The 26,686-nt window shown below is 32.8% G+C and overlaps 1 protein-coding gene across 2 annotated transcripts in view; it reads left to right on the top strand.

Moving 5' to 3' along the window:
- PRELID2 (PRELI domain containing 2) overlaps positions 1-14,253 on the top strand; it is a 92,492-nt gene extending 78,239 nt beyond the window's left edge. For both annotated transcript variants that reach the window (XR_007950767.1, XM_051978643.1), the window contains 2 exons: positions 11,506-11,575; positions 13,116-14,253. Coding sequence is in view for 1 of the 2 variants with exons in the window: in XM_051978643.1 (XP_051834603.1) it covers positions 11,506-11,565 (60 nt within the window). In the remaining variant the exon portion in view is untranslated. The remainder of the gene's footprint in view (positions 1-11,505; positions 11,576-13,115) is intronic.
- The last annotated feature ends 12,433 nt before the right edge of the window (positions 14,254-26,686 follow it).

Here is a 26,686-nt window from a genome sequence, read left to right as displayed (position 1 = left end):
TAAGTGATTCCACTTTTCCTCCTATTTCATTTTCTTTTAAAGGTATAAAGAAGCATTGAAATGTATTTGAATTTGTGAGCCTAGGATTTTATTTTTCTGTATTTTTATTTTTTCAAACAAGGACCTTATCACAGCAGGTGGATTATCTTTAGACAATTATCTGTTACAGAGGTTTTTATATTTTTAATCTTTTGGTGGTTTTTTTTCATGAAGTTTTCATTTTGATTGTTCTTGTTAATTTAAGATATCAAATGTGATTGCTTTTTTTTTTTTAAACATTTTTCTTAAACCTTGCCAATGTGTTCATTGTTTTGCCACTTCACAGGTAATTTAAAGGATGAAAAATAAAGATGAGCAATCTTATTTATGTTCCTAATGGTAATTATAGCACTTCTGTTGTAAGTTGTAACCTGATATCCTGGTTAACCTCCAGAGGCTTTGTCTCTTGGAAATGAAAAGCCTGTTCACTCTAACAGCTTCTTAGTACAAAGTGAAGGGCTCTCCTATCTTAGTATTAGGTCATCAACCAAAGAAATATAATTGGCAGTTTTTGTATTGAAGCAAAAATGGTTCCTACAGGTGAATGTTTGCCTTACAGCTCTGCTGGAGTATGAGGGTAAAGATAGATATAATCAAAGTTATAGCCAGGTGTTTCTGTCCTTGGGACCAATTCCAAGAGCTTTTCACCTTGCCATATCAAAGTCTGAAGAATCAAAACTATTCCTATATATATATATACTTGGGGGTGGGGTGAGGAGAGGCTGGAGAGTGAGCCCTTAGCCTTCCAGTTAACGTTTCTCTATTCCAAAAAAAGGTTAGGAAATCAACCTTAGCATGATAAGATAAGTTCTATGAATAGCAATTCCCTTGAACTTAGAATTCAGACTATCTTATATTGAGTGATTTGTTAAGAAGATATCGGTGAAAGTACCAAGTATATTCTTCCTTTCCATTAAGGACTATGGGAATTTCATATTCTCATTAAAGAGGGGGAAAAGTTTTGTAGCAGGAAATAGAAATAAATCTGGATTATTGTGTCAATTTACTGTTCTGGCCTTGACACTTAAGGTATAATGATTTGGGTTGCCTCTCAACACAAAAATGAATCATACTCAAGACTGAGTTTATAAACCTCTAAGGAAAAATTATATTATGTCATATATTCTAACAAGGTATTTGTATTTGATAAGGAGCCTACTTCAGATGCTCTGGAGATGTGATTATTCAAGGGACTCAGTAAGAAAAGTACCTTTACATTTTTCATAGATATTATTTATTTTCTCTTCTAAAGTCCCACCCTAATGTCTTGTGGTGTGGAGATGATTTTAAGTTCTTGAAAGCTAAGCTATTAGGAGTAAAAACATTGGTAGTTCGTATCATGTGGGAGAGATTTCAAAAATAGTTCCAGTGACAAACTGTATAACTGTTGTCTGAGGACCTTGACTCTGGATGAGCTCAGTGAGATTCATGACCAATTTGCCTCTGGGATGATGAATTTTTTTAATCATGGCCATTCTCCCATCTACTAAGTGAGGGAGCGTGCTGCAATATTTATGATGGGGAGAGTATCCAAACTGACATAATCACAGATCTTTGAAGTATTATTTATCTACTTTGTACAAATTACAGCATGGGTGCGATGGAAGAGTGCTGGATGCAGCATGAAAGGATAGGGGGAGGGTTCAAATTCCAGCCTTGCCATTTACTGTTTGTGTGACCTTGGGCTAAGGGCATAAGCTCTTTGAACATCAGTTTCCTCCTTTATGCAGTGAAGTTGTTGGAACTCTCTTCTAACTCCAACTCCATAAAATCCTAACCTGTTGTTTCATCATGTTCTGGATGTCCTATATTCTCAAATAGTATATCAACTGATCATAAATTCTGGACTGGGGGAAGGGTTCCCCAAATTGTCCTGATGATGAACTATGTCTGTCTAAACACTGGTCTATTTACATTTGTGGAAGCATGTTTATTAAAAGATTGGTCACCAAAGGATGATTTTCTTTCTTTTTTTTTTTTTTTTTTGGCGAGAGGAAGACAGCAACTCATGGAAAATTTCATTACAAAATTATGCATCTTTTGAAATATTGAAGTCAATACGTATAATTTCACACCTTTATTATGATATCTAACATAGTTTCTGGAATATGATGTTGGCCACATTTTTGCTCATTTGGGGGGGCAAAATATTTTGAAGATAGAATTAAATTCACTTTAATTATTGATTCCCTCTATGAATATGTTTATATGCTAGGCCAGTTTGCTCCAGTTTGGTTTAAAATTGATGGTTCCAGGTTCTACTCTGGAATTTCTCTCAGGACATGGGTCTTTCTTTTCCTGCAAAAGCCTTCTTTCTTCCTCCCTCATGATTTATTCTTCACAGAATATACTTCCATGAGACCCTTTTCTCCTTCTCTAGTTGGCAAGTTTCTCCTGGACCTTCCATTTGGTGCCTTCATTTTTCTCTTCATTCTGTTCCTGACCTCCTCTGGACTTCAAAACCATGCCTCCATTCAGAATATCTAAATCTCCTGCTCACCTCTTATCCTTTTCATCTCCCTTTGTATGTGTTGTCTTCTCCCATTGTTAGTTCCTGCTCCTTGCAGTCAGGAACTATCTTTTTGCTTGAGGCAACTAGATGGCACAGTGGGTAGAACACTGGTCCTGGACTCAAATCCAGTCTCAGACACTTTACTAGCAAATCATTTAATCTCTGCCTGTTTCCTCATTTGTAAAATGGGGATAATAATAGCACACATTTAGCATAGTACCTCAATAGAGTAAATACTATATAATGTTTGTCATCATCACCATAATTATTGTTATATTACTTATATCATTTACATTTAACACACTTAAGTGTAACTTTAACACATTTAAATGTAAATGTAAATGTTAACACAGTTAGCCCATAGTGAGAACTTAATAAATGCTTGTATTTTCTTCTTTTTCATTATGAACATATAAGAGTACAATATTTGGCAAAAAGTCACTTTTTATATAACATTTTTAGGAAAATATAATATTTAGGGAAATAATGAATAAAACATTAATATTAATGATAATATTTTATGAAGTTTTAGAATAGTGTTTGGGGTTAATTTTATTCTTAGGATCATAGAAGCAAGGATTCAGACGTTGAAAGAACTATTGTGAAGACTGGGTTGAACTTTCTTGGGCAAACAATGACAAGTTAGCTTAAAATATCATAGGCTTCTAGATATAATGTTAGGATCTAGAACAGGAAGGGATATCAGAGACCATAGTCTAGTTCTCTCATTTTACAGATGTGGAAACTTGGACTCCACGAGACTAAATGATTTCCCCAAGAACATGCTGATAATAAATGGCAGAGCCAGGATTTGAATCCAGGTGATGCTACACCATTTATTAAGGACTACTAAGTGCTAAGTGATAAATATCATATTGGAAAGCTGGTTCCATTATTATCTCCATTTTGCAGTTGAGAAAACTGAGGCAGATAGAAGTCAAATAACTAGTCAGGATCCCACAGCCAGGAAGTTTCTGAGACTGAATTTGAATTCAAGTTTTTCTAATTCCTGGCCCAGCACCCCATCCAGTGCATTACCTAGCAGTGCTCTTATGAGCATTTCCTCCTTGAAAGCTGATCTTTCCTGCAATTTATTTTCTCTTCATCTATGCATTTTCATTTATTTTTTTATTTATTTTTATAACTTTTTATTGACAGAACATATGCCTGAGTAATTTTTTACAGCATTATCCCTTGCACTTACTTCTGTTCCAACTTTTCCCTTCCCTCTCTCTACCCCCTCCTTAGATGGCAGGCAATCTTATACATGTTAAATATGTTACAGTGTATCCTAGATACAATATATGTGTGCAGAACTGAACAGTTAGTTCTCTTGTTGCACAGGGAGAATTGGATTCAAAAGGTAAAAATAACCTGGGAAGAAAAACAAAAATGCAAATAGTTTACATGCATTTCCTAGTGTTCTTTCTTTGGGTGTAGCTACCTCTGTCCATCCTTGATCAATTGAAACTGAGTTAGAACTTCTCTTTGTCAAAGAAATCCACTTCCATCAGAATACATCCTCATACAGTATCATTATTGAAGTGTATAATGATCTCCTGGTTCTGCACATTTCACTTAGCATCAGTTAGATGTGCTTTAATTTGCACCCTAGTTTATTTTGCTGACAAGTTGTTCTTTTAGCATTTTTTAAAAAAAATTCAAACAACTTCTCTAAAATTCCCATCTGAAAAAGGCTCAGAACAGAAAGAGGGCAGCTCTTCATTTCTCACCAATTATACTGCTTGGAATTGCCTCCACCTTCATCATGCCTCCTGGCTAGATAACTTTCTTCCCTCTTACCAATCTCACTTTTCGTAACCTTTCTTCCTCCATTAATAGATGGAAAGCTCCTTGAGAACAGGAACTGTCTTATTTTTTTCTTCTATGTGTCCCCAATACTTTGCTCTGTACCTACTATGTTGTAGGTGCTTAATAAAATTTTAACTTATTATAAATAAAATTTATTTTAAATGCATGAGGGAGAAGACTAATAAAAAAAAAAAAAAAAGACTCCTGATATGAATTTTTTTACCCAGTGTAGAAAATTCCTTTAAAAATGAAATACAAACTGGGTTATGAATGCCTTTGCTTTCCTCTTTTTTTCTGTTGAAATCTTTTTCATTCTTCAAGTCTATCTCTGATCCTACCTTACCAGTTAAATCTTCCATGACTACTACAACCCACATTGATTTGAACTTCTCTGAATTCTTATAGCATTTGCTTCACTACTTATTTGAGTATTAAATCTTCTGTTGTCTTTGATTTTTTAAAAATTAAATCTTCTGATTTTTTTAAAAGTTGTTTCAATAGATTTTGTGTCCCAATAAGATTATAATCTCATGAAAGTCAGGGACCATGTATTATTCATTTTTCTGTCTTTGTCTCTCTCTTTGTCTCTGTCTTTTCTCTTCTTTTCCCCTCAAATTTGGACAAACCTATTAATTGAGTTTTGGAGTGGAAAAATTTTGTATTTTGCCTTTAACTATTCAAGTCAGATATAGTCTATTCTACACTCATTAGAAATTATATATCTCCTAGGTTTTTTTTTTTTTTTTAAGTGGGGAAGTAGTAAATAGAAATTTTAATTTTTAACTTCTACTGAGTGAGCAATTACAGACAGGGATTTATTTCTTGGATTTAACGGAATCCTCTGATGCTTATGCCTTATTGAACAGATTAGTTCTGGAACCTTGTGAAAGAAAGGAGGAGGAATATCACAAGGAAACAAATATGTTAAAAATGTCATACAGTTCAGTCACCAGTCAAAAAACTGTTTTTTTCAAGGAACATTTATTTGATACCATGAAAATTAATAACAAAGCAAAAATATTTGGATATTTGAATTAATTTTTCACTTTTCAATTAGTTTTATAAAAACTGCCTAAATAAAGAAAGGCCTAGTGTAGAGTAAATAATGACTGCAGAAGACTCCAAATACTGGGTTAACTTGATCTTGTCACACTTATGATGGAGACAGAATTTGTATGGGGACAGAGCATTAGGGATAATTATTTGGTCACTGGATAGAAGAATCATGTAAATCAATCTCTCCTACCTGCTTCCCTGCCACAAAGAAATAAGTGTACAACTAGGGGCTTGTACTAAAAAAAAGATTCTAAAAAACTATAGTCCCTAGTTTTAAAGGTAGAGTACTGATTTTAGTTAGAGGACTCGAGTGTAAGTAAATAGTGATAACTTCATCCTTTACAAGGAAGAAGAATTAATAAGAAGAATTGCTACTTTGAACATGATTTTTCCCAATGAGAACACATTTTAGTCTGGAGAACTGGAAGAAAAGGGGCAGGGATATGGCAACATCCCTGCTTTCAGAAAGGTGGACAGAGGAATACTTCAACCTGGAGGACAAAGCTAGAAACAACAAACAGAAGTTGCAAAGCAGCAGATTTATGCCTTTCCTTATATTAAAATAGCAAACTTTTCTTAATTTCCTAACAAGCAAGGCTGGTTCCAAAGAATAATGAGCTATTTCCAGGGATAGGGGAACAGTCATTGACCCCCTCATTGAAAGCTTTGAATCTGACATTGGAGAGCTACTTTATAATCTTTATATTTTATAGTTTATGGAGCTAGAATTGAAAGGAGCCTTAGCAGCTATCTAGACCAACTCCTTCATTTTACAGATGAGGAAAATGAGACCCAGAGGGATTGGATATGTCATAAATGAGAAATTCTTGTGAAGGCATGGTTTGCAGTAGATGGCTTCTAGGTCCTTCCCAGAGCTTAGATTTGGTGTTTTTTAATTGCTGTGTGATTCCAGGCAAGTCATTTCACTTCTCTGGGCCCACCTAGAAAATGGAGGTTATAATGTTTATACTACCTCCCTGGAAGGGTGGTTTATGAACATGGCTATTTACAAACCTTAAAACACATTTGAACTGTTATTTTTATTATCATCATCATTGATTTTTACATTAGGGCATTGTTCTTGAAAGTATGTAATTAGAGACTTTAGCTTGATAGGAGATCAAAGATGCTCTCCATCACAATGCTTCTCTGAGATAATTAGCTCCCATGATTATATCATTTATTATTCAAAGGTCCAAGCTCTAAAAGACTAATAATAGTAGGGCAGATTACACCCCCTTTAAGCAATGACCACTAGGAAAGCATTATTTCCAGAGGGGTCTTATACACTGATTTGTTATCATAGTGATAATTAAATGAACATTTCCATATTGTTAAAGAGATCCCTTCAGAAATAGCTCTAAAAGACTGCTTCTGAAACTCTATGATTCCTCATTGGATTTAATGTTCCTATTGGAGACCTCCTAGATAAATCATAGTTTTCTCAAGAAAGCATTATGTTGATACTTATGAAAAGAGTTTTGACCTGGATTTAGCTGACTTTCGTTCCCAACTTCCCTGATCTTTCTTTCAGGCAGCCTTTGAGTTTTCAGTAATGATCAGTTATTGCTTAGGGACTCTTAAAATGGGAAGCTTGTAAAGTGTTTTGCATCTTAAAAGCTCTGCAGTTCTTTTAGGAGGGTATATTTGGCAAATGCTGCAGAGCAGCATTAGGAAAATGAGTCTATGAGATAGCCCACTTCCATGTTCTTTTGCAAATGGAGAAAGATTGCTTTGTAATAAAACAAAAAATCCTCCAAGGAGGAGGAGAATAATAAAATCAAATTGTTTTATGGTTTGTCAGTCCAAGAAGCTTTTAAGCCATATCTATATAAAGGAGGATGTTTAATGGAGCATCAATGTTTGTTCTGTATTGGAAGTGCAGCAACATATTATGAAGAGTATGATTTAGTGCCCTTAAGTTGGATCTCCTTGGGTAAAGATTTAGGTGTTTGAATTTTATTTGAAAGAACTATATCAAGTGAATTTTTACCTTTGACTATTTTAATATAACAAGTGTTTATTAAGTACCCATGATGTACCAGTCACTGTGTTAGACATTGAGTATACAAAGGCAAAGAGAAAACTGTCCCTGTCTTCAAGAATGTTGCATTCTATTGGAGGGATGTGGTAGAATCCCACATAGAATCTTAGATTTAAGAGATGGAAAAAAGCTTAGAGGACTTAGAGAACCCACTTATTGCCCATATTTTTACAGATGAGGAAATGGAGCCTCAGAGAATTTTAAGTTCCTTGTTATGTCATAGAAATACCAAGTTTTGAACCTGGCATTTGAACTTATGTCCTTTGACTCCAGAACATTTAGTGTTCTTTCCCCTATGTTAGACTAAGAATTTGATGAGGGAAGAGCTAATGATAGAGGTTGGTGCATGTGGTATGAAGGAAGGTCCCTTTCAATAGGTGAACTGACCTTTGAAGGAAGCTAAGGATGCTTTGAAACAGAGATGAAGGTGAGCACACACCAGGCATAGGGGAAAGTTGAAGAAAAGCTAGAAAGTTACAAGATTGTTGATAAAGTCAAGGAATGACTAGTAAGTCAATATTGATAAAATACAGTATGTGAAGAGAGTTAGATGAAATACAAGTGGAATGGTAGAGTTGAAGCCATGTTGTGCATTTTATCCTAGAGGTCATAGGGAGACACTTAAGGTTTCTGAGCAAGGGAATTATGTAGTCAGACTTTGATTTTCTTACTGAAAAGAATCTAAGCAATAGCTTGCCCTTTTCCATTAAAAAATTCTTTCTTTTCCCCCTTTTTTCTTTTCCTTTTCTTTCCTTTTCCTTCCTTCCTTCCTTCCTTCCTCCTTCCTTCCTTCTTCCTTCCTTCTTCCTTCCTCCTTCCTTCTTCTTCCTTCCTTCCTTCCTTCCTTCCTTCCTTCCTTCCTTCCTTCCTTCCTTCCTTCCTCCTTCCTTCCTTCCTTCCTTTTCTTTCTTTCTTTCTTTGTTGTCTTTTCCCCTTCCTCCCTCCCTCCCTCCTCCTTTTCTCCCTCTCTTCCTCCCTCCTTCCCTCCCTCCCTCCCTCCCTTCCTTCCTTCCTTCTTTGCTTTTCTTCCTTCCTTTTTTTTCCTTCCTTCCTTCCTTCCTTCCTTCCTTCCTTCCTTCCTTCTTTCCTTCCTTCCTTCCTTCCTTCCTTCCTTCCTTCCTTCCTTCCTCTCTCTCTCTCTCTCTCTCTCTCTCTCTCTCTTTTCCCAGATTTGGTCTTACTCCACATGTCCTTTCATTCTGTTTAAGACTAAAATGGTAATGGAAAAGGAAAAAAAGAGAAAAATCAGCTGTCATATGGTGAATATAATTGATTCAATAAATAATGTTTTTAATTCCCAAGGCAAACCTGAAAGGCTTCACTTATGTCAATTAGTGTTCAGTTCTGTAAATTGTGACCTTCTTTATTTAGACAGATGGGCATAGTTCACCCATTTCTCACTTTCTGTGGAAAAAGCAAGCTTTTTTTTTATATATATATAAAGAAAGATCATCTAAATTTATGTGTACAATTTTTAAAAAAAGGAACTTAAAAAGTTTTTGTAAAATTAGTATTGTCTTTATTGAGCTTATAACAGCACACATGGTTGTTTTTGTATAATAGTTTTTTTTTTTTTTTCCTTAGGGAGAAAATAGAGCAGGTAGAGGACTCAAACTGGAACTGTTTAACAGTTTTTGGTCCTGACTTACATGAGAACTGAGCATTCCTCCCCTCCCCACTGGAAATTTTGCTTTATTCTTTCCCATTATATTTGTTTGAGAAGGAGGCTGACTCAGAGTCTGCATAGTGTCCTCAGAATTTATTTTAGAGAATCTTTCCAAATTCCTTGGTATGTTTGACACTTAATCAACCAGAAGATGTTGATGAGATGTTGTGCTAAGTGGTAGGGATTTTAAAAGGCAGTAGCATTCTAAAGGGGAGAAGGTTCACTTTAGTTTGTATTTCCTTTGTCTGGTACAATGTCTAGCATGGAGTAGATACTTAACCCTTGCTTGATGATTGATTCATAACTACTGGTTATCACCTCCCACCAAAATTAGAATGTTTTCATCCTTTAATTCCTACTTTCCTCATTTGTGATTGTCTCAGGTACCCACTACATCTTGACAAAGTCCTAAACATGCTTGACTTTTCTCCTAGGCTATCTCCTTACCACCTTAATTCTACCTTGAATTACCATTTACAACTTTTCCTTTCTCTTCCCTTCCCTGATCATACTAATTCTTTTTTGTTCTAGAAAAGATATATCAATTTGTGGCCTACTGTACCACTCAGCATTTGTGTAACTTTCCAAATCAAAATATCTCCACCTGGTTATCACTCCCCTATATCATTGTCTTCCTCTATAATTATATAAATTATTTGAAGACAGTGATTGCCTTCATTTTTTGTATTTGCATTTTCAATATTTAGCACTTATCATAGTTCTTGAGATATAATATTGATAACTATTTTTCATTCATTAATTCATTCATTTTTCAGTTTCTTCCATTTGAGTCATGCCTTTTTTAACTTACCCTTAATTCTCCTAATAAAAGAGAGACATTTAGCTTTTCCTTCTTTTTCCTGCATCTAGCCTCTGACTTCCTTAGGGCATAATTTTAATCATATTATTGTTTATACTTTTCTGTCTGACAAATGCTTGCTGTGTAACCTAAACAAATCATTTAACCTTTGTAAGACTATAAATTTCAGAAGTGTGGTGGCCTGCATTGGGAGGATTTTGCTTCTCTGAGAGTTCTCTATATCAACTTCAGCTTATAATTTTTAATTTTTTTCTGTGAGGCATCCTTCTCTTATTGCTCTGATTCATGGCCTTGTGATAACTGTGCCAAGAAAGTAGTGGTAGCCACATAGGCTTTTTCCATATTTGTACTGCTCTCTCTCAGATAGTGAAATACAATCTGTCAGGCATCTCCCCAGGATGGAGTTTATTTTCTTAATGATCTTCAAGGTTTCTTTTCTTTTTTTTCCTTCCTTCCTTCCTTCCTTCCTTCCTTCCTTCTTTCCTTCCTTCCTTCCTTCCTTCCTTCCTTCCTTCCTTCCTTCTTTCTTTCCTTCTCTCTCTCTCTCTCTCTCTTTCTGTCTCTCTGTCTCTCTGTCTCTCTCTCTCTCTCTCTTTCTCTCTCCCTCTCTCTCCCTCCCTTCCTTTTTATTTTTTGGCATTTCTTATTATATCATTTCTTCCTATCTGGTTTTTGGAGAAGAATATTATCCCATATTTAAGCCTTTAGAGATTACCTAGTCTAATGTTCTCATTTGCTGTAGCGGAAATTTGAGGCTCTGAGAAGTGATTTGCCCCTAGTCTCATGCAGTGAGTTAGTTGTCTACAGCACAAGGCCTAAAACACAGTTTTTCTGATTCCCAGGATAAATCTCCCTTTGCTTTAGACACCACACTATCCTCCCCCGCCCTTTTTTTTAATGCTTTTGCTAAGGTAGCTGTGTGCCCTTTGTATTTTCCACAACACTCCTCCTTAGGGAAGCAAGACTAAGTGGGGCAGAGATTTATAGTTTTGTTTTATAGTTAATATGTTTGCAAGAGCTAGAGGCAAAGGGAGGAAGAGGGGAAGTTTTCATTCTTTCTTTCTTTTCAGTACCTTTTTCAGTCTCATTACCAGATGTCAGAGCTTCGCTTCCTCCTTACCCTTGCTTCATACAGTCCCTCTCTTTCAAGACACATCTTTAGCATCATACATGAGACTATTCCTGATCTTCCCTAAACTCCAAAGCTCTAAATATGTGTTCACATTTTTCACTTTATTTTATGCTGTATTACATGTACTTATTATTTACACATGTACTTATTGTCTTTTCATTAGAATGTAAATTCCCTGTGGGGAGGGGTTGTTTCATTCTTTATACTTGTATTCACAGTGCTGAATATAGTACCTGGGACATAGCTTGTTGATGGATTGGAAATTTTATATTTGTGGCATTGTGATCAACCTAATTCTTTGAAACTGAAAACATGACTAAATGTTAATAACTTTGGACTCCTTGAAGGAAAAGGATCTGCTAATTATGAAAGTATGTTTATATTAAATATAGCATACTGATTTTTTTCTCCCTCATTCTCACAGGGAATTAGAATAATGGAAACTCTTCTGAAAGAACAGTGTGGAACACCCTTACCTAAATAAAAAATGATCAGTGAGTATCAAAACCAAGGCCTCAATTACTTTAACCAACTATTTATGGTAAGCTTTATTGAACCAGAATTATGGCTTTGTACTCTGAAGCCTACTTCACATGTGTGATGCTTCATTACCAGTTCAATGTTTTTAATTTGCATTTTTCTTAGGCAATATTTATGATCATAGCTGAATTTGATTGAATATTGGACAACTTGCTATAGTTCTGCTGCTCTGAACATGGTTTGAACATACAAGAAATTTCTCAGGAAAACAAAATTTTCTCAGTGAACTGGGTCTCATGAAATTTTTAAGAATAATAAAGAGGATTTTAAAAACTATGTGTAGAGAAAGAAGGCAAATAAAGAAGGACCACTGGTAAGATATTAACAGATACCATAGAAAACAGAGGTGAATTTAAGTAGTGGAAACAAAACCTAGCTACTTTAAATGAGCTCAAGTTTCTAGTCTCAGATAAGAAACTACATTGCAGGATACTGAAAGAATTTACAGATCCTAATTATACAATTATTGTAAGTAATTATCAAAGAAAATTTATTAAGCACTTATCCTATCATATAGCAGGTAGACACTGTCATAGGCATTTGATAATACAAATGCAATTAATTAAATAATCCCTTATCATAATTCTAACTATTGAGAGATCCTGGAATTGGATGCTGGAGGTGGTCCTTTCTTTTGGACTTCCGTATTCATTTGCTACCATTGATTGTGGAGCATAGACAAAAAAATTGGAAGGTGTAATGTTCATCCTACTTTATTGAATTTTGTAAATTGTGAATAGTTTTGATTGAAATTTTTCTTATAGGATAAACTTGGATGACTTATTTAAAAGTGCTAATTATATCTATGATCTTAAGTTATTCCTGTTCCCATTTGTTACTGGTAAGAACTATACTGTTAAAATTGTTCTTTATCTTACTGCCAAATACTACTACTTTTTGCTCTCAAGTGTTATGCTCATGTTCTGGAATACTTTAAAGAGTTTTTAGTTTTGGTGGTACTTTAGAATGTCTAAAACTCATTTGAACAACTTCACCTATTCTTCAAGGGGTATTGGAAAACTAGAAGATTGTTTCATCATGGGCCAAAATAAAGGTATATAAATTTCACCAGCCAATTTGCTTGTGGCATTGCTGCTGACAAATCCATTTGACATGTTTTTGATTCCTTGTCAGTTTTGAATAAAACAAATAGTTCTGGCATCTGCTTGTTTATGCTTCTGACAGCTGAGAGAACCACTGATTATTGGAATTTGATAACATAGCAAGGTACTATCACTATGATTAAAAGCTCAATTTGAGGTATATCTTACTACTCATTTAGCTATTATTATTGTGAAGTTAGACTTAATAAAATGAGGTGATGATTTTGATTTAAGATTATTCATTAATTGACAGAAATGTAATTTCTCTAAGAATGGCCCATAGTTATAGAATTCATGTGACTCGAGTTGCTGCAGAAAAAAAGATCAAATAACTATTGATTAAAAATGTATATTTTTTAGGTGATAAAACCTGCTTTCTTTGCCTTACTAGGGGGAGTTGAGTCCATGTCTACAGTTACAAGAGAACAATGCCTTTGTTGCCACTACATTTCCAAAACTTTTGGGTATTCCAGCCATAAAGCAAGGAAGGCTCAAAGATATGACATGGACAGCTTGAAGAAAAGGCATTAGCCTTCTACTAATATTTAACAGGATGCCTTCTTCTAGGAGTATAATTCTTTTTCCAATTGCTATGAGAAAATGTAACTCTTGTGGATCTTCAATATGAATTTTGTTGGAATTTTAATTTTTTTTACTTTGAAAATGAAAAAGACATGATGTTTAGAATAATGTTTACTAATTAATAATGCCTCATATTGTCCCTGTAATTCTCTTATGCCACAAAAGCAACAAGTATTTTTTCAGAAAAATTGTGATCTTTATGTGCATAGAATATCACTGTAGTCATAGGATCATGTGGAACTTTTAGCTAAAGTAAGGAATTGTATTTTGAATCTGAGATTGCATGTGATAGCCAGGCTCTTGTTGGACTATGTTAAAAACACATCATCTTCAGAGTGCCTACATTATGATGGTTTAATATCTTTTTCATAACTCTCAAAAGAAGCACATTTTCCATTTTTCCTAATAATAATAATAATTTTATATTTTGATATTCTACCTAAACTCATGATGTTTAGTAGAACATTAGATTAAATATAAGGAGACTTGAATTTTGGCTTTTTCTGACTCAGGTTACTTAACTAATTTTAATTTCTTTATTTATTAAATAGGATAAGCCTTGCCCTCCCAGCATTTTTCAGTTGTTGGGAAGCAATGAAAGAAACAAGCATTTTATTAAGTGTCTACCATGTGTTAGGCAATGCTAAGAGCATTACAAATATCTTGTTTTATCTTTACAATAACAGAGAAAGGTAGGTGTTATCTTTGTTTTATAGGTGAAGAAAGGCAAATAGTGGTTAAATGACTTACTTAAGGTTACACAACTAAGAAATGTTTGAGGCTGAATTTGAACTTTGTTCTTCCTAACCTGATTGGCTCAGTGCTCTATTTTCTGTGCTCTCTAGATCAAGTCGGATAGTAGACATGAAAACGCTTTGAAAAGATGAAGGCAATACAATTCTTTCTTTCTTTTTAAAAAATTAATAATAACTTTTAATTTTCAAAACCAGTTTTCAACATTCATCCTTGCAAAACCTTGTGTTGTAAGTTTTTATCCCTTCCCTTCACCCTCTCCCCTAGATAGCAAGCATTCCAAATTATGTTAAACATGTGCAATTCTTCTATACATATTTCCATATTTATCATGATGCACAAGAAAAATCAAATCCAAAAGGGAAAAAATGAGAAAGAAAAAGAAACAACAAAAAAAGTGAAAATTCTACGTGGTCATCCACATTCAGTCCCCGTGATCCTCTTTCTAGATGGAGATGGCTCCCTTTATCATAAGTCTTTTGGAATTAGCTTGAATCTCTGCATTATTGAAAAGAGCCAAATCCATCAGAATAATAGAATTATTTCTTGAGAGGATCACAAAATAAGCAAAACTTAGATGAAACATGCTAGTGGTGTTCCTAGTCAAAGGTTTGAGAGATAATAACTTTGAATCATTTTAGGACAGAGAAATTGGACCACCATTGATGAGTCTCAGAAAATTATCCTTATTGTTAATATTCAAACCTTTATTTCACTTCAGGCACTCAAGGATTTTAAGGTTATTATACTTTTCATAACAAGCTTTCAATTGTGAACATTAATTTCTTATATTTGTATTGCTTGATTTTTGTTTCTTAGGATAATTTCCTCTTGTCTTCTTCCTGTATCATTCAGCCTTTAGTTGTATTGGGAGGAAAATATGAAGGCTAGAACCGAGAGGTTACTTTGGCTTTTCCATCATTATGTTCCTGGACCTTTCAAATGACAGCCTCATTCCAAAAATAAGATTGATAGTATTGCTGTCCAATGAAGTTGTATCTGATTTACTTCCTTTATGGAAGAACTTTACTGAGATTATTTTACTCTTTTTTTACACTAACCCTTTGAAGAAGTTAGGGATCTTTAGTATTGGGTCTGTTTTAGAGATGGAAAGAAAAACACAACCTAAAAGCACAGAGACAGAATTTCCTTTATACTTGAATTGCTTCGGGAGTTTAAAGATCAATCAGAACATGATCAGTCACTATAGTCCTTTGCAGACTTGTTTCTAATAATTTGATGGATTTCATCTAAAGATGCATTCTTTCCTCAAAAGATCATCTTTATAATAAGGTAATTCTTAGAATTTTGATAATAATTTTTGCTTACTCATTTTATTTTTGCAAGTATTCATAACTTAGTATCAAATCTGTTTTGATATCTCATTTAAAAATGATTTTGGTTTATAATTTAACAATTTACTTATGATTATCATGTCATTAGACATCTGAAAGTCCCTATTTGGCCACCTGTTTCTTTCTCATTTCAAAAGTGACATGAAAATATGAGGTACAAAAATAGGAATAGTTTGGGAAGGTGTCAATTCTCAATAATTGGTTTGAGTAACCTTTAATCTAATTAGTGAATTTATATCACCAAACAGCAAACTAAAGACATCTTTACTAATGTATTCAGTTATATAATTCACATTTCCAGTTGTTTTTGAAGGCTTTGTAATTGATTCAACACACTGGTCAACAAAATTTTTAGTTCAAAAAATGTAAAATCCCAATTATGAAGAAAACTGATTTAAGATTTTGCCTGTTAGTGTTTTACTGTGGTGAAAAAATTTTATGCATCCAATCATATACTGATGGAAGGTGCTATATTTTAATATAAAGTATATCATGTGTTTTATATTTGGTAACACTTTATTTGTCAGATACTTTGACAGAATGAAATGATCTGCAAAAAATGAATTTTACAGATAACCAAAGCTTTGCCATCTTAAGTGGCAATCTTTTAAAATTTTCTTTTGGAAATCTTGCCAAAATGTATGATGTGCTTCTTAAACAGTATTCTAAACATAGTTTTAACATCTTGATGGTCAGCATTATGAATATTAATCATTGCCTTCTCCTGTAATTCAATGAAACCCTGAGGTTACTATTATGGTATATTAAGGAGTTTATTCCTATACTAATTAATCCTAGATTGCAATATTTAAAAAACTTTATATGTATTTTATATGTGTGTGTATCTGTCTATCTATGTGTGTATGTGTGTACCTATATATTCTATATATATAGAGATACACACATACATACACATACACGTGTAGGTTTTTTTTTCTCCCAGAAACTTATGGTCAATTCTCAGCTTCCATTTTGAATATGCAGGAGATGTAAACTTATATAAATAGGAATTACTATGATCTTATATCAAATAAGAGCCAATAGTTTCTAATGGACTGAGGTGCTATCCTATGAACTTGAACATATGGGAATCATGACTGGCATTTTCTTATTTTATTTTTTGGTTGTCAGGAGACTTTTGTTGTTTTCTTGACTCTTTTCTATTATATATATACATATATATATATATATATATATAAAATTTAGGATCAGCAAATAATAAAGGACTGGAATCTCAGATGATAGAGTAATCCATCCTTGAAAGGTTAAATGACTTATCCAATATCATACATGTGTGGAAATGATTATATAAGTGATTTTCAGATAAGTATGACATTCTGTAAATTAGTTAATTAAATCCATTGAACTGTTGATTTCTTTATATATTTTAAAACATATTTAATATGGATTAAAATTCAACTCAATATTTCTCATACCAAGCTCATTATTTATGTAGTTAGAAGATATCTGATGAGGTATTTTAATTCAGTATTACTCTGATTTAAGAGGGAGGAGGCAAATTTATTGAATGCTCTGTATAATTTCCTTGAAAGGAATAGTTAATACCATTGCTGTCTCCATGAAATAAAGGTGTTTCAACTACTTTTTGTGATTTTTATCTTTTTTTTTGGGAGGATAGTATCAAGACAATTAGCATAGACTTTGTAGGATTCAAATAAGCTTTATCTGCTAAGTTTCCCTTTTAAGTAGTAAGAATGAATTTAAGCCATGTTCTAATTCCCAGAATTTTCATAAAAAATGATGTCCCAAGCAGTTCAATTCAGGTCTGGCTCTATCTGATCTATTAATGGGTCTAAGAAGTCCTTTCCCACTTCTATTATTCTGAAGCATATATGGCAATTATTCATATGTCTCTATACATATGAAAACCAGGCCCACTTCTGAGAAGTGAGGGGCTAACCAAAGCTAAAACAAAACAAAACAAATGAACAAATAAACAAAAATCACTCTGTAGTTAATTCAGGATGATCCTTTCTGCCTTCTATGGATTAATATCTAAGCCCTTTAATTTTCCTGGTCTTCTACTATGGTATGGTTCAAATCAAGAATTAACTGAACCTCTACTAGTGTTACTACCAATGGGACTGTAAACTACATTGTTCTTTTGGGTTAGGATCTAAGTTCCTGGTTTTATTTAAATTTTGCATTAACTACCACAAACTCAGCTTTATATACTTGATTCAGTATATCATATACTGATTTTGATTGTATAGTTCTGTGGATCTGAATTATTTTGTTTTGATTGATAATAAAAATGTAATAACTGTATTAGTTATTTAATAAACATTTATTAAGTGTATATTTTTGCCTGACATTGCCAAATGAACGGTGTCTGAAGAAATTTTGTTTTTTATTTGGTGACTGCTAAGTACCTACTCTGTTCAACACATTATTAAGTGCTTTATCTTTTGTTTATTTTTTGTGTTTTTATTTTTATTTCTTAACAAAGGTGATACAATAAGACAATTTTTATAAAAGCCAATCTAAAACTACAAGCTAAATGTTAAAAAATTAAGGCAGTTAAACACTTTTGGTTCATTCTTTCCCTTGGACGTTAATGCTTGAAGTCTTTATTGTTCATGAGGTCCCATCAATTTGTTTATCTTTTTTGGTTTACCAAATGATACTTAATGAAATAGCATAATAAGAAAAGCATCAAAACTGGGACATTTCCCTCTTAAACTAGGGAGTACACTATCAGTAGGAAGAGTGGAGACCCAATGAACATTTGTGAAGAGGCATGTAGGGAATACATTTGTCTAGGGAATATATGGTGAGATAACTCATTACTGATATCATCACATTGCTCCTAAGGGGTCTAATTTCTGGTGTTGTTATGTGTCATTCATTTTCTACCAAGAATGAAATAATGGCATATAGTCTCTATTATGTTGTTCAGTGCAAGCTTTACATAACTGCTAGATGGTGCTCCATTGGTTTTGGGCTCACTGTTGTTTCCATTGAGGTGACTTTCTACTTCCTACTTCTGGTTTCAGATTAGAATCCTTAACTGAGGTGCTACCATTTTCTTCTAAAAAGGATTTTAGGCTCTGCTATCTTTCTTTCAGGTGAACATTTTTAAGCTATAGTTCTTTTTTTAGAAAAGTAAGGTCTTTATACACTCAGTTATTGGACTAGAAATAAAAGGAAAAAAAAAATCCTAGTTTTGTTTCTTTTCCTCCCTCATAAAAAGAATACTGTTTCTCAGAAAGGATACTGCTTATAATAGGTATTTCCTTTTCAAAACTAGATTCCATGTTAGGGAATCAAAATCTTTGGAATATAGAAAGAACGTCTTATTTTCCTTACTGAAGAATACGTAATCCCTTAACTATAGGGTATCTATAAAAATACCTTACATGGGTTAGCATGTTACAGAATTACAAAAATGTGGAACATAGTTAACACATTCAGTGGATCCAGCCATTCTGGACTATGCTCAAAAAGTTATCAAATTGTCCAAATCCTCTGGCTTACATGCTAGAAAGATCTTAAAGGAGGGAAAAGGACCTATATGTGCAAAAATATTTATGGCAGCTCTTTTTGTAGTGGCAAGAAACGGGAAACTGAGTGGATGCCCATCAATTGGAGAATGGCTGAATAAATTATGGTATATGAATGTTATGGAATATGGTTGTTCTATGAGAAGCAATGAGCAGTAATTAAGTCTCAAAGAAGCCTAGAGAGATTTACAGGAACTGATGCTGATTGAAGTGAGCAGGACCCAGGAGATCATTATACATGACAACAACAAGACTATATGATGATCAATTTTAATTCTGATGGACGTGGCTCTTTTCAACAGTGAGATAATCAAGGCCAATTTCAATGATCTTGTGAAGAGAGCCTTCTATACCCAGAAAGAAGACTGTGGCAACTGGATGTGGTTTACAACATAGGATTTTCATTTTTTTTGTTGTTTGCTTGCATTTTGTTTTTTTTCTCTTTTTTTTTCCTTTTTGATCTGATTTTTCTTGTGCAGCATGATATTTGTGAAAATATGTATGCATATATTGGATTTAATATATATTTGAACATGTTTAGCATATTGGATTGCTTGCCATCTAGGGGAGAGGGTGGGGGGGAAGGGGAGAAAATTTGGAACAAAAGGTTTTGTAAGGGTCAATGTTGAAAAATTATCCATGCATATGTTTTGAAAATAAAAACAAATAAAATAAAAATTAATAAATAAAATAAATAAAAATAGTTTTTTAAAATTAAAAAAAACAGTATCACATTCAGTATAATTAATACAGTTATCAGAAATATTACTAGTAACTAAAATAAATACATATGTATATATAAACCATGACATTCATATTAGAATTTCCACCAACTAGCCAGTTGTTATACAAATGCATTTCAAGTATGAAAATGGCATATGAATAAATGAATGAAAAAGCATTTATTAAGTGTTTAATATGTGTAAATTAGTGTGGTAAGTGGTATGAATGCAAATATCTCTAAACAAATAAGACAAAGGAAAATGAGCCAACAATGATGGAACTGAATAACCTGAGAATTCCCAAGAAATGGAACTGTAGTAGGATATTCCAGAATGATTCAAGAGAAAAATCAGAACATTGAGCAAAGAATATAGATGAGAACAAATGTCAGACTTGATGACCTAGCAGAAATAATTAGCAAAATAAAAAAAAAAAAACTTGAATTTATAGTGACAATTCTTTTTCAGGCCATACTTGGGAGTGTTCTGGGCTATTTACTACCCCAATACAATGACCTTCCATCATTTCAGGGATTCCAGGGATTTTATTGGACTACCCTTCTGGCGTAGATAGGACCAAAGGATCAAAAAAAAAAAAAAAATTACAGCTTCTTCCTACTCTCACCCACCAAAGCATAACTATAAAGAAAAAGGAAATAATGATGAGAAAGCCATATATCAGAAATCCTAGGCTTTTCTTTCCCTCATTATATTGACTGAGTCTCAGTTGTCAATGATTTTATTTGTGTGATGAGTAATGCCATATTTTCTTTGCAGAATGGTTGAGCTAATGCAAAAACACATTGAAGAACAGTACCAATAACATCAGAATCATAATCCAGATTATGATACTTTCAATGTAGTCAACGATAGTTAATCTTTTGTAAAGGGGTTAAGAAGTCATAAACTTCTTGCATGCAATCTTTCCTGGAATTAAGGTGATACCTAGACTCTCCCAGTACCACCATTCCCTTTGTGTTTTCTGGCTTATCTACCACAACTTCCTCTTTCCAAGGCTCTGGAGAGTCTGCTTCCTTATTTCACAGGGACTTAAAAAGTATTTTTCCCTATCTAGGATTCAGAATTATCACCAAGGCAGCTAAGAAGTTACACTTTTTACAAATGTGCACCGCTTTCCAAAGGCACATACCATCATAGTTATAGAGTGAAAATTTTTCCTCACCCATATTATTAGAAAGACATCTTTCATCAATATCACCTCTTAGTTCCCCAAGCCCTTTTTAATAAGAAGTTTTTCAAATTATCAAAAGAGAAGGAAAGCCTACCAAATGAGGGGGACTGAGATACTTCTTTGGAAGGTACAGAGGCTATGAGGAACAAAAACACTAAGTACTCCAGATGGTCAGCTGGGACTATTAAAAAAAAAAAAAAAAACCTATTTGTACATTTTCTGGCAGACTGGACCAGAGGTCTTTCCTAGAGTAATACTGACATGTCACAGATATGGGACATATCTGGGAGACTGGATTTTCTGATCTGGGAAATTTTGTGTATGATGCAGCCATTGATAGTAGAGAACAAACCTCTTGCATCAAGATGAATAAGTGCCATTTTGTCATTTGGAGATAGGTTGGGGGCCAATTGGTTGAGGTGAATGCTTGGATTATCACAAGGAGCTCCGATGGATGAGAATAGCTGCCTTATTCTTAGGGGGATCATGTGGTCCCATGCTCAACACTGCATGACATTAACACTTCGAGGTCCATATTAGTAATGGACCTACTTTACAAATTCTGATATTTTCATAATGACTTCAACTTGGTTGTTTAGATGTGATTTCTCTGATGCTAATGATAATGCCTTAGAAACAATTGTATATAATGGAATGGGGTGGCAAAAATTATTCTATTGATTCTGACCTCAAAGATGAGATTGTTTAGAGTTAAGTTTTTTCAATTTCCAGCCAAGAACAGGTTGATTCAGTAAATGGGGACTATCAGGATAAACAAGTGGGGAATGAGATGTCTCTAAAACCTGAAGATTTCCATGAGCCTCGGAGATTCTTTCTTTGTGACAAAGGGAGGATCAGTAGCTTTTTTTTTGATACTAGTCTTGAGTGGATCTAAAGAATGCTTACTGTCCTGGTACTGAGTTTCTCCTAGTTTTGCTATCACCCCCATAGAATAGACATCAGCTATTTTTATTTACTATGTTTCAGAAGCTAATTCCAAAGTTCCATTCAGAACAGGGTGTCATTACTTTCTGCCCACTCTTATCAAGGAAGTAGGCTCTGTGACGTCTTCATTCTCAAGTTGACTATTTGTACCAACAGTATTTGCCTAACCTAAATCAGGACAACTGTCCTAATTTCTTGCTTAAATTTCACCAGTTGATCAGAATTACCTACCTGTATAGTTGGCTTAGAAACCCATTCTGATGGAGCTTTACCACCACTGGTGGGTTATAATTTCCCTGAAGCATGTTGGTTATAGAGTGTGACATCTCACCTATTTCTTCTAGGAACTTCCTTCTCTCCTTTGAAGCTCTCTAACTGGGTGTTAATTGTGATTAATCTATAAAGGAACAGATATGAATAACTCCCTATCTCAGTCATCCAAAAAGGGACAAAGTTGACAGTCTCTTTCTGGAATTTCTAATAGACTTAGCTGACTTTAACTATAAATCCTCAGATAATTCTCCAAGTCTATGCAACTCAGATGTGGAGAACATTAACCCTATTAGTCCACATCCTAAGGAACAATTTCTTCAGAGATTCATTAGGTTTCTTGTTGAATTTCTCATTCAAACAGCCCCAGTTCCTTGAAGATGATGGCTTGCTCATTCCTCACCCTGGAGCAAAGAATCACTTTCCTCCTGAAAGCAGTAAAAGGATAATATTCAGTGTTTGTTTTTTAAACCATTTGTATAATTTTCCAAATCTCTTCTATATTAATTCTCCTCTTTCATGACTCCAATCTCAAATGCAATTTCATCTCAGATAAAACCATAAAATAGTTTCTGACCTGTCAGACTCCATCCTTATCAAAAGATATCCTTTCACTTGCTTTGCTACCATCTTTATTAGCTGTCCCAAACAACAGAAATACAAGAAATATAAATAAATGCAACCATTCAAGGAACCAAAACAATTATAATAGTAATTAAATGTTGCTCCATCTCTAGATACTATTAAAATTTAAAGAAAAATATTCAAAAGAAGAATAACACCTATAGGATGGGGGAAAAAACACCCAACAACCTAAACAGATGACTAAGAGTTTTTTTTTTTTTTTTAAGTACACAAGTGGATAAATTTGAGTGGAGAAAACAGGTCTGCCTCCTACTGGTGAGTCATTGTATTTTGTGGGACTAACTAGTAGATTGGGAGTGTGTGTTAAAAAGGAAAGAAAAAAATGAACAAAAGAATTTAAAGAGAGAAAGAATTTTTATTTAATTTCAACTGAAGGAGAAAAAGGGGAAGAATTAGGTAAATAAGTTAAAGGAACAAATAAAAAAGAATCAATAAATTAAGTAAAACTCCAAAAACTAGGGGAAAATGAGAGAGGACATGAAAGAAAAATCCTGTGGGAAGAGCATTGTCTAAAAGCAAAAGCAATTGTAAGTAGAAAGTGGAAGGAGAACAAAAATTCTAATTAAAAAAAAACCTAGAAAAACAAATGGATGAAGACATAAAACTAAGCTTCATAACTTTAAATATAAATGGTTTAAGAAATACAATAAAATGGAAGAGATGATAAATTTAAAAAATGAATGAAAGATGGAAGGAAAGATTCCATATCTTTTGCTTATAAGGCACATATCTAACAAAGCAAAGACATGAATTGAATAAAAATTGGTTTACTATGAAATATATGAATATGAAACTCCAGGAGTTTCAATTGTTCTCTCAGAAAATACCAAAACTAAACTCACAATATAAGTAGAAATAAAGAAGGGACTTCTATTATGCTCAAAAGTACCATGGACAATAAACCAATTTTAATTAAAAAGCTTAAAAAAAAGCTATTTACTCCAAATGTCATAGGAACTAATTTCATTAAAAAAAAAAAACAAACCCTAAAATAGCAAGAAGACAATACCAAGGCAATAGGAAACTATTGTTCATCTCAAATTTAGGTAAATTTAAATGCAAGATCAACAAAACAAAACTTCTGAATGAGATAAAGAATATGACTATTTCTCAATATCACCTGGATTTTTTCAAAAATTGAATATAAGTTCATATAGATATTGTAAATATATGTAAAAAGATGGAAATATTCAACATATCCTTTTTCAGATTACAATGCAATAAAATAGTAACCAATTCAGGGAACACCTGAAAAAGACACAGATGTAAATGAGAACTTAATGACATCCTCAGCATTGAATGAATCAAAGAACAACTTAGTAACAGAAACTGCATGAAAGACATTAAATTTTCTACAATGAATTTAATTCAATCATCATCAGAAATCCCTAAGAAAAAAAAGAGATGATCATATAATTGAATATACCAATTTAAAAGTAGAAAAAGAAATAAAAATCTGAGAGAAGACTAAAAGAAGAAATCCTGAAAATCTGAGGAGAGAAATTGGGAAGCAAATGATAAAACTAAAAAAACTTTTAAAAAAAGACCCCAAAAAATTAATAAATTTTAGTGAACCTGATTAAAAAGAAAAGGAAGAAAGTCAAATTAATAAAATTTAAAATAAAGAAGGTGAAATTACAACTAAGAAATTTCAAATAAAGTTGTCTGATCCTATTATGCAAGTTCTATGCTAGCAATTTTGAAAGTTCAAAGATAAGAGTGTTATCTTTTTAAAAATTCAGGTCAACAGATATTTGAGATCTCTCCAGTTTGAGAGATTGAAGTACCTGAAAATAAATTATCAAAGAAAAAGAAAACTATGGCCCAAAAGAATTCATATGATAATTCTTTAAAAAAATTTTAAAAAAATTTTCAACAGTATTTTATTTTCTAAATGCATATAAAGATCAGATTTTTTTCCTTCCTCTCTTATGTCCCCTCACCCCAAATAGCAAGCAATCTGATATAGAATAAATATGTGTAATTCTTTTAAACGTATTTTCATATCTGTCCTGTTGTGCAAGAAAAATCAGATCAAAAGAGAAAAAAAAAAACAAAGGAAAACAAACAAAAAAGTGAAAAAAAAAAACTTTCTTTGATCCACATTCAGTCTTCATAATTCTCTTTCTTGATGCAAATGGCATTTTCCATTCCAAGACAGTTGGAATTGCCTTGAATCACTGCAATTTGAGAAAAGTAAGGTGCATCACAGTTAATCATCACTTAACCTTGTTGCAACCTGTTTAACTATGGTTAAATTGTGTACAATTTTCTCTTGATTCTGTTCATTTCACTCATCAGTTCATTTAAATCTCTCCAAGCTTTTCTGAAATCTGCCTGCCATGAGAGAATTCCTTCAAAAATTTCAAAAAACATTATCTATACTCTACAAATTAGTCTAGAACTTGAAAAAGCAAGTAATACAGCAAACTCTTTTTACCATAAAAATGTAATCCAAATACTTAAACCAGGTCAGAAGAAAGCAAAAACAATTAGAAATCAATGTCATTAGTGAATATCAATTTTAAAAATCTCCAAAAACTGTAGTAATTTATAAAAAGAAGATATTACAGAAAATCAACATTACACGTTATATTAAAACAAAATCTTTCAAAAGATTAATATTAACATAGAAAAAAGTTTTTGACAAATTTTGATTCATTTATGTTAAAACCTTATGAAGAATAGTTATAAAATGATCTTAAAAGTATATAAATCAAACCAAACACAAGCACTATATGTATTGGGGAAGTACTAGCATCTTTTCTAATATATGTGACTAAAGTATAAATAGCCCCTTTCTCCACTGCTTTTTGACATATTTTTGGTAGCACTAGAAATAGTAATAAGACAAGAAAAAGAATCTAAAAGAATAAAAATAAACAAAATGAGAAAAAAATTATCATTTACTCATAATATGATATTTATATAGAAAATCCTAGGGAATCATCAAAGAAAATAATTGAAATAATAAATAGCTTTATCAAATCAGGAGGATGCAAAATAAACCTACAAAGTCAATAACACCTTGATATAGCAATAACAAAAATCCAAAAGAGAATCATAGTGAAGTTATACTCAAAATAAATACAAAATATAACAGAATCAGTACATATCTCTTTGCCACATAGATATAACAACATTTACCAATTCAGTGCTCCTGACTATATCATGCTAATATAATAAAAGTGATAATATCATATAAATTAAATTATGCCATTTTATGGAGCTGCAAAATATAATGACAATTGTTTTTTGAGGGAAAAATCTGAAATATCAAGAGGAACAATAAACAATTAGGAATGAATGGGTAATAATATTTCTAGTTCTCAAACTATATTAAGAAGAAGTAATACTATAATTGTACTTGATATTGGTTGAAAAAATAGAAAAGTAAATAAATTAGACAAAGAAAGAATCAGAAATTACTGTTGTCAATATATCCATTGTCTGATAAGTTTTGAAACATAAATTCCCTTAGGACTCCCTATTTAATAAGAATTATTAAGACAATGCATAGGCAGTCTGGTAGAAATTGGATTTAGACTAACACTTTATATCACATATCACACTATATTCAAAGTAGGAATGCAATCTGAAAATTAATCATCATAGTAAAAAAATTGAGAAGAAAACCAGATCAGGTACCTTTTATAACTATGGTTATAGGTTATTAACCAAAGGATTAAGGTGATTATAAAAGAGCAAATAGATAATTCTGACTACATGAAAAATTTTTACACAAACAAAATTAATGCAGTTAGAGTAAACAGAGTGAAATCTTTATATAAAATATCACAAAGATCTGAATCAAAGATATATATATAGGCAACCAATAAATATGTAAAACCAAAAGCAACTTCTTTTATCCATAAGTAATCAAAGAATATGAAAAAGCAGTTCTTAAAAAGAATTGAAAACTGCTAACAATCATAGAAAAATGCTCCAAATCACTAATAATAAGAGAATCAAAG

Source organism: Antechinus flavipes, chromosome 2, assembly GCF_016432865.1.
Source record: "Antechinus flavipes isolate AdamAnt ecotype Samford, QLD, Australia chromosome 2, AdamAnt_v2, whole genome shotgun sequence".
In the NCBI taxonomy this organism is placed as follows: Eukaryota; Metazoa; Chordata; class Mammalia; order Dasyuromorphia; family Dasyuridae; genus Antechinus; species Antechinus flavipes.
Note: the sequence above shows the minus strand (reverse complement) of the source record. Positions and strands in the feature narration are given on the sequence as shown.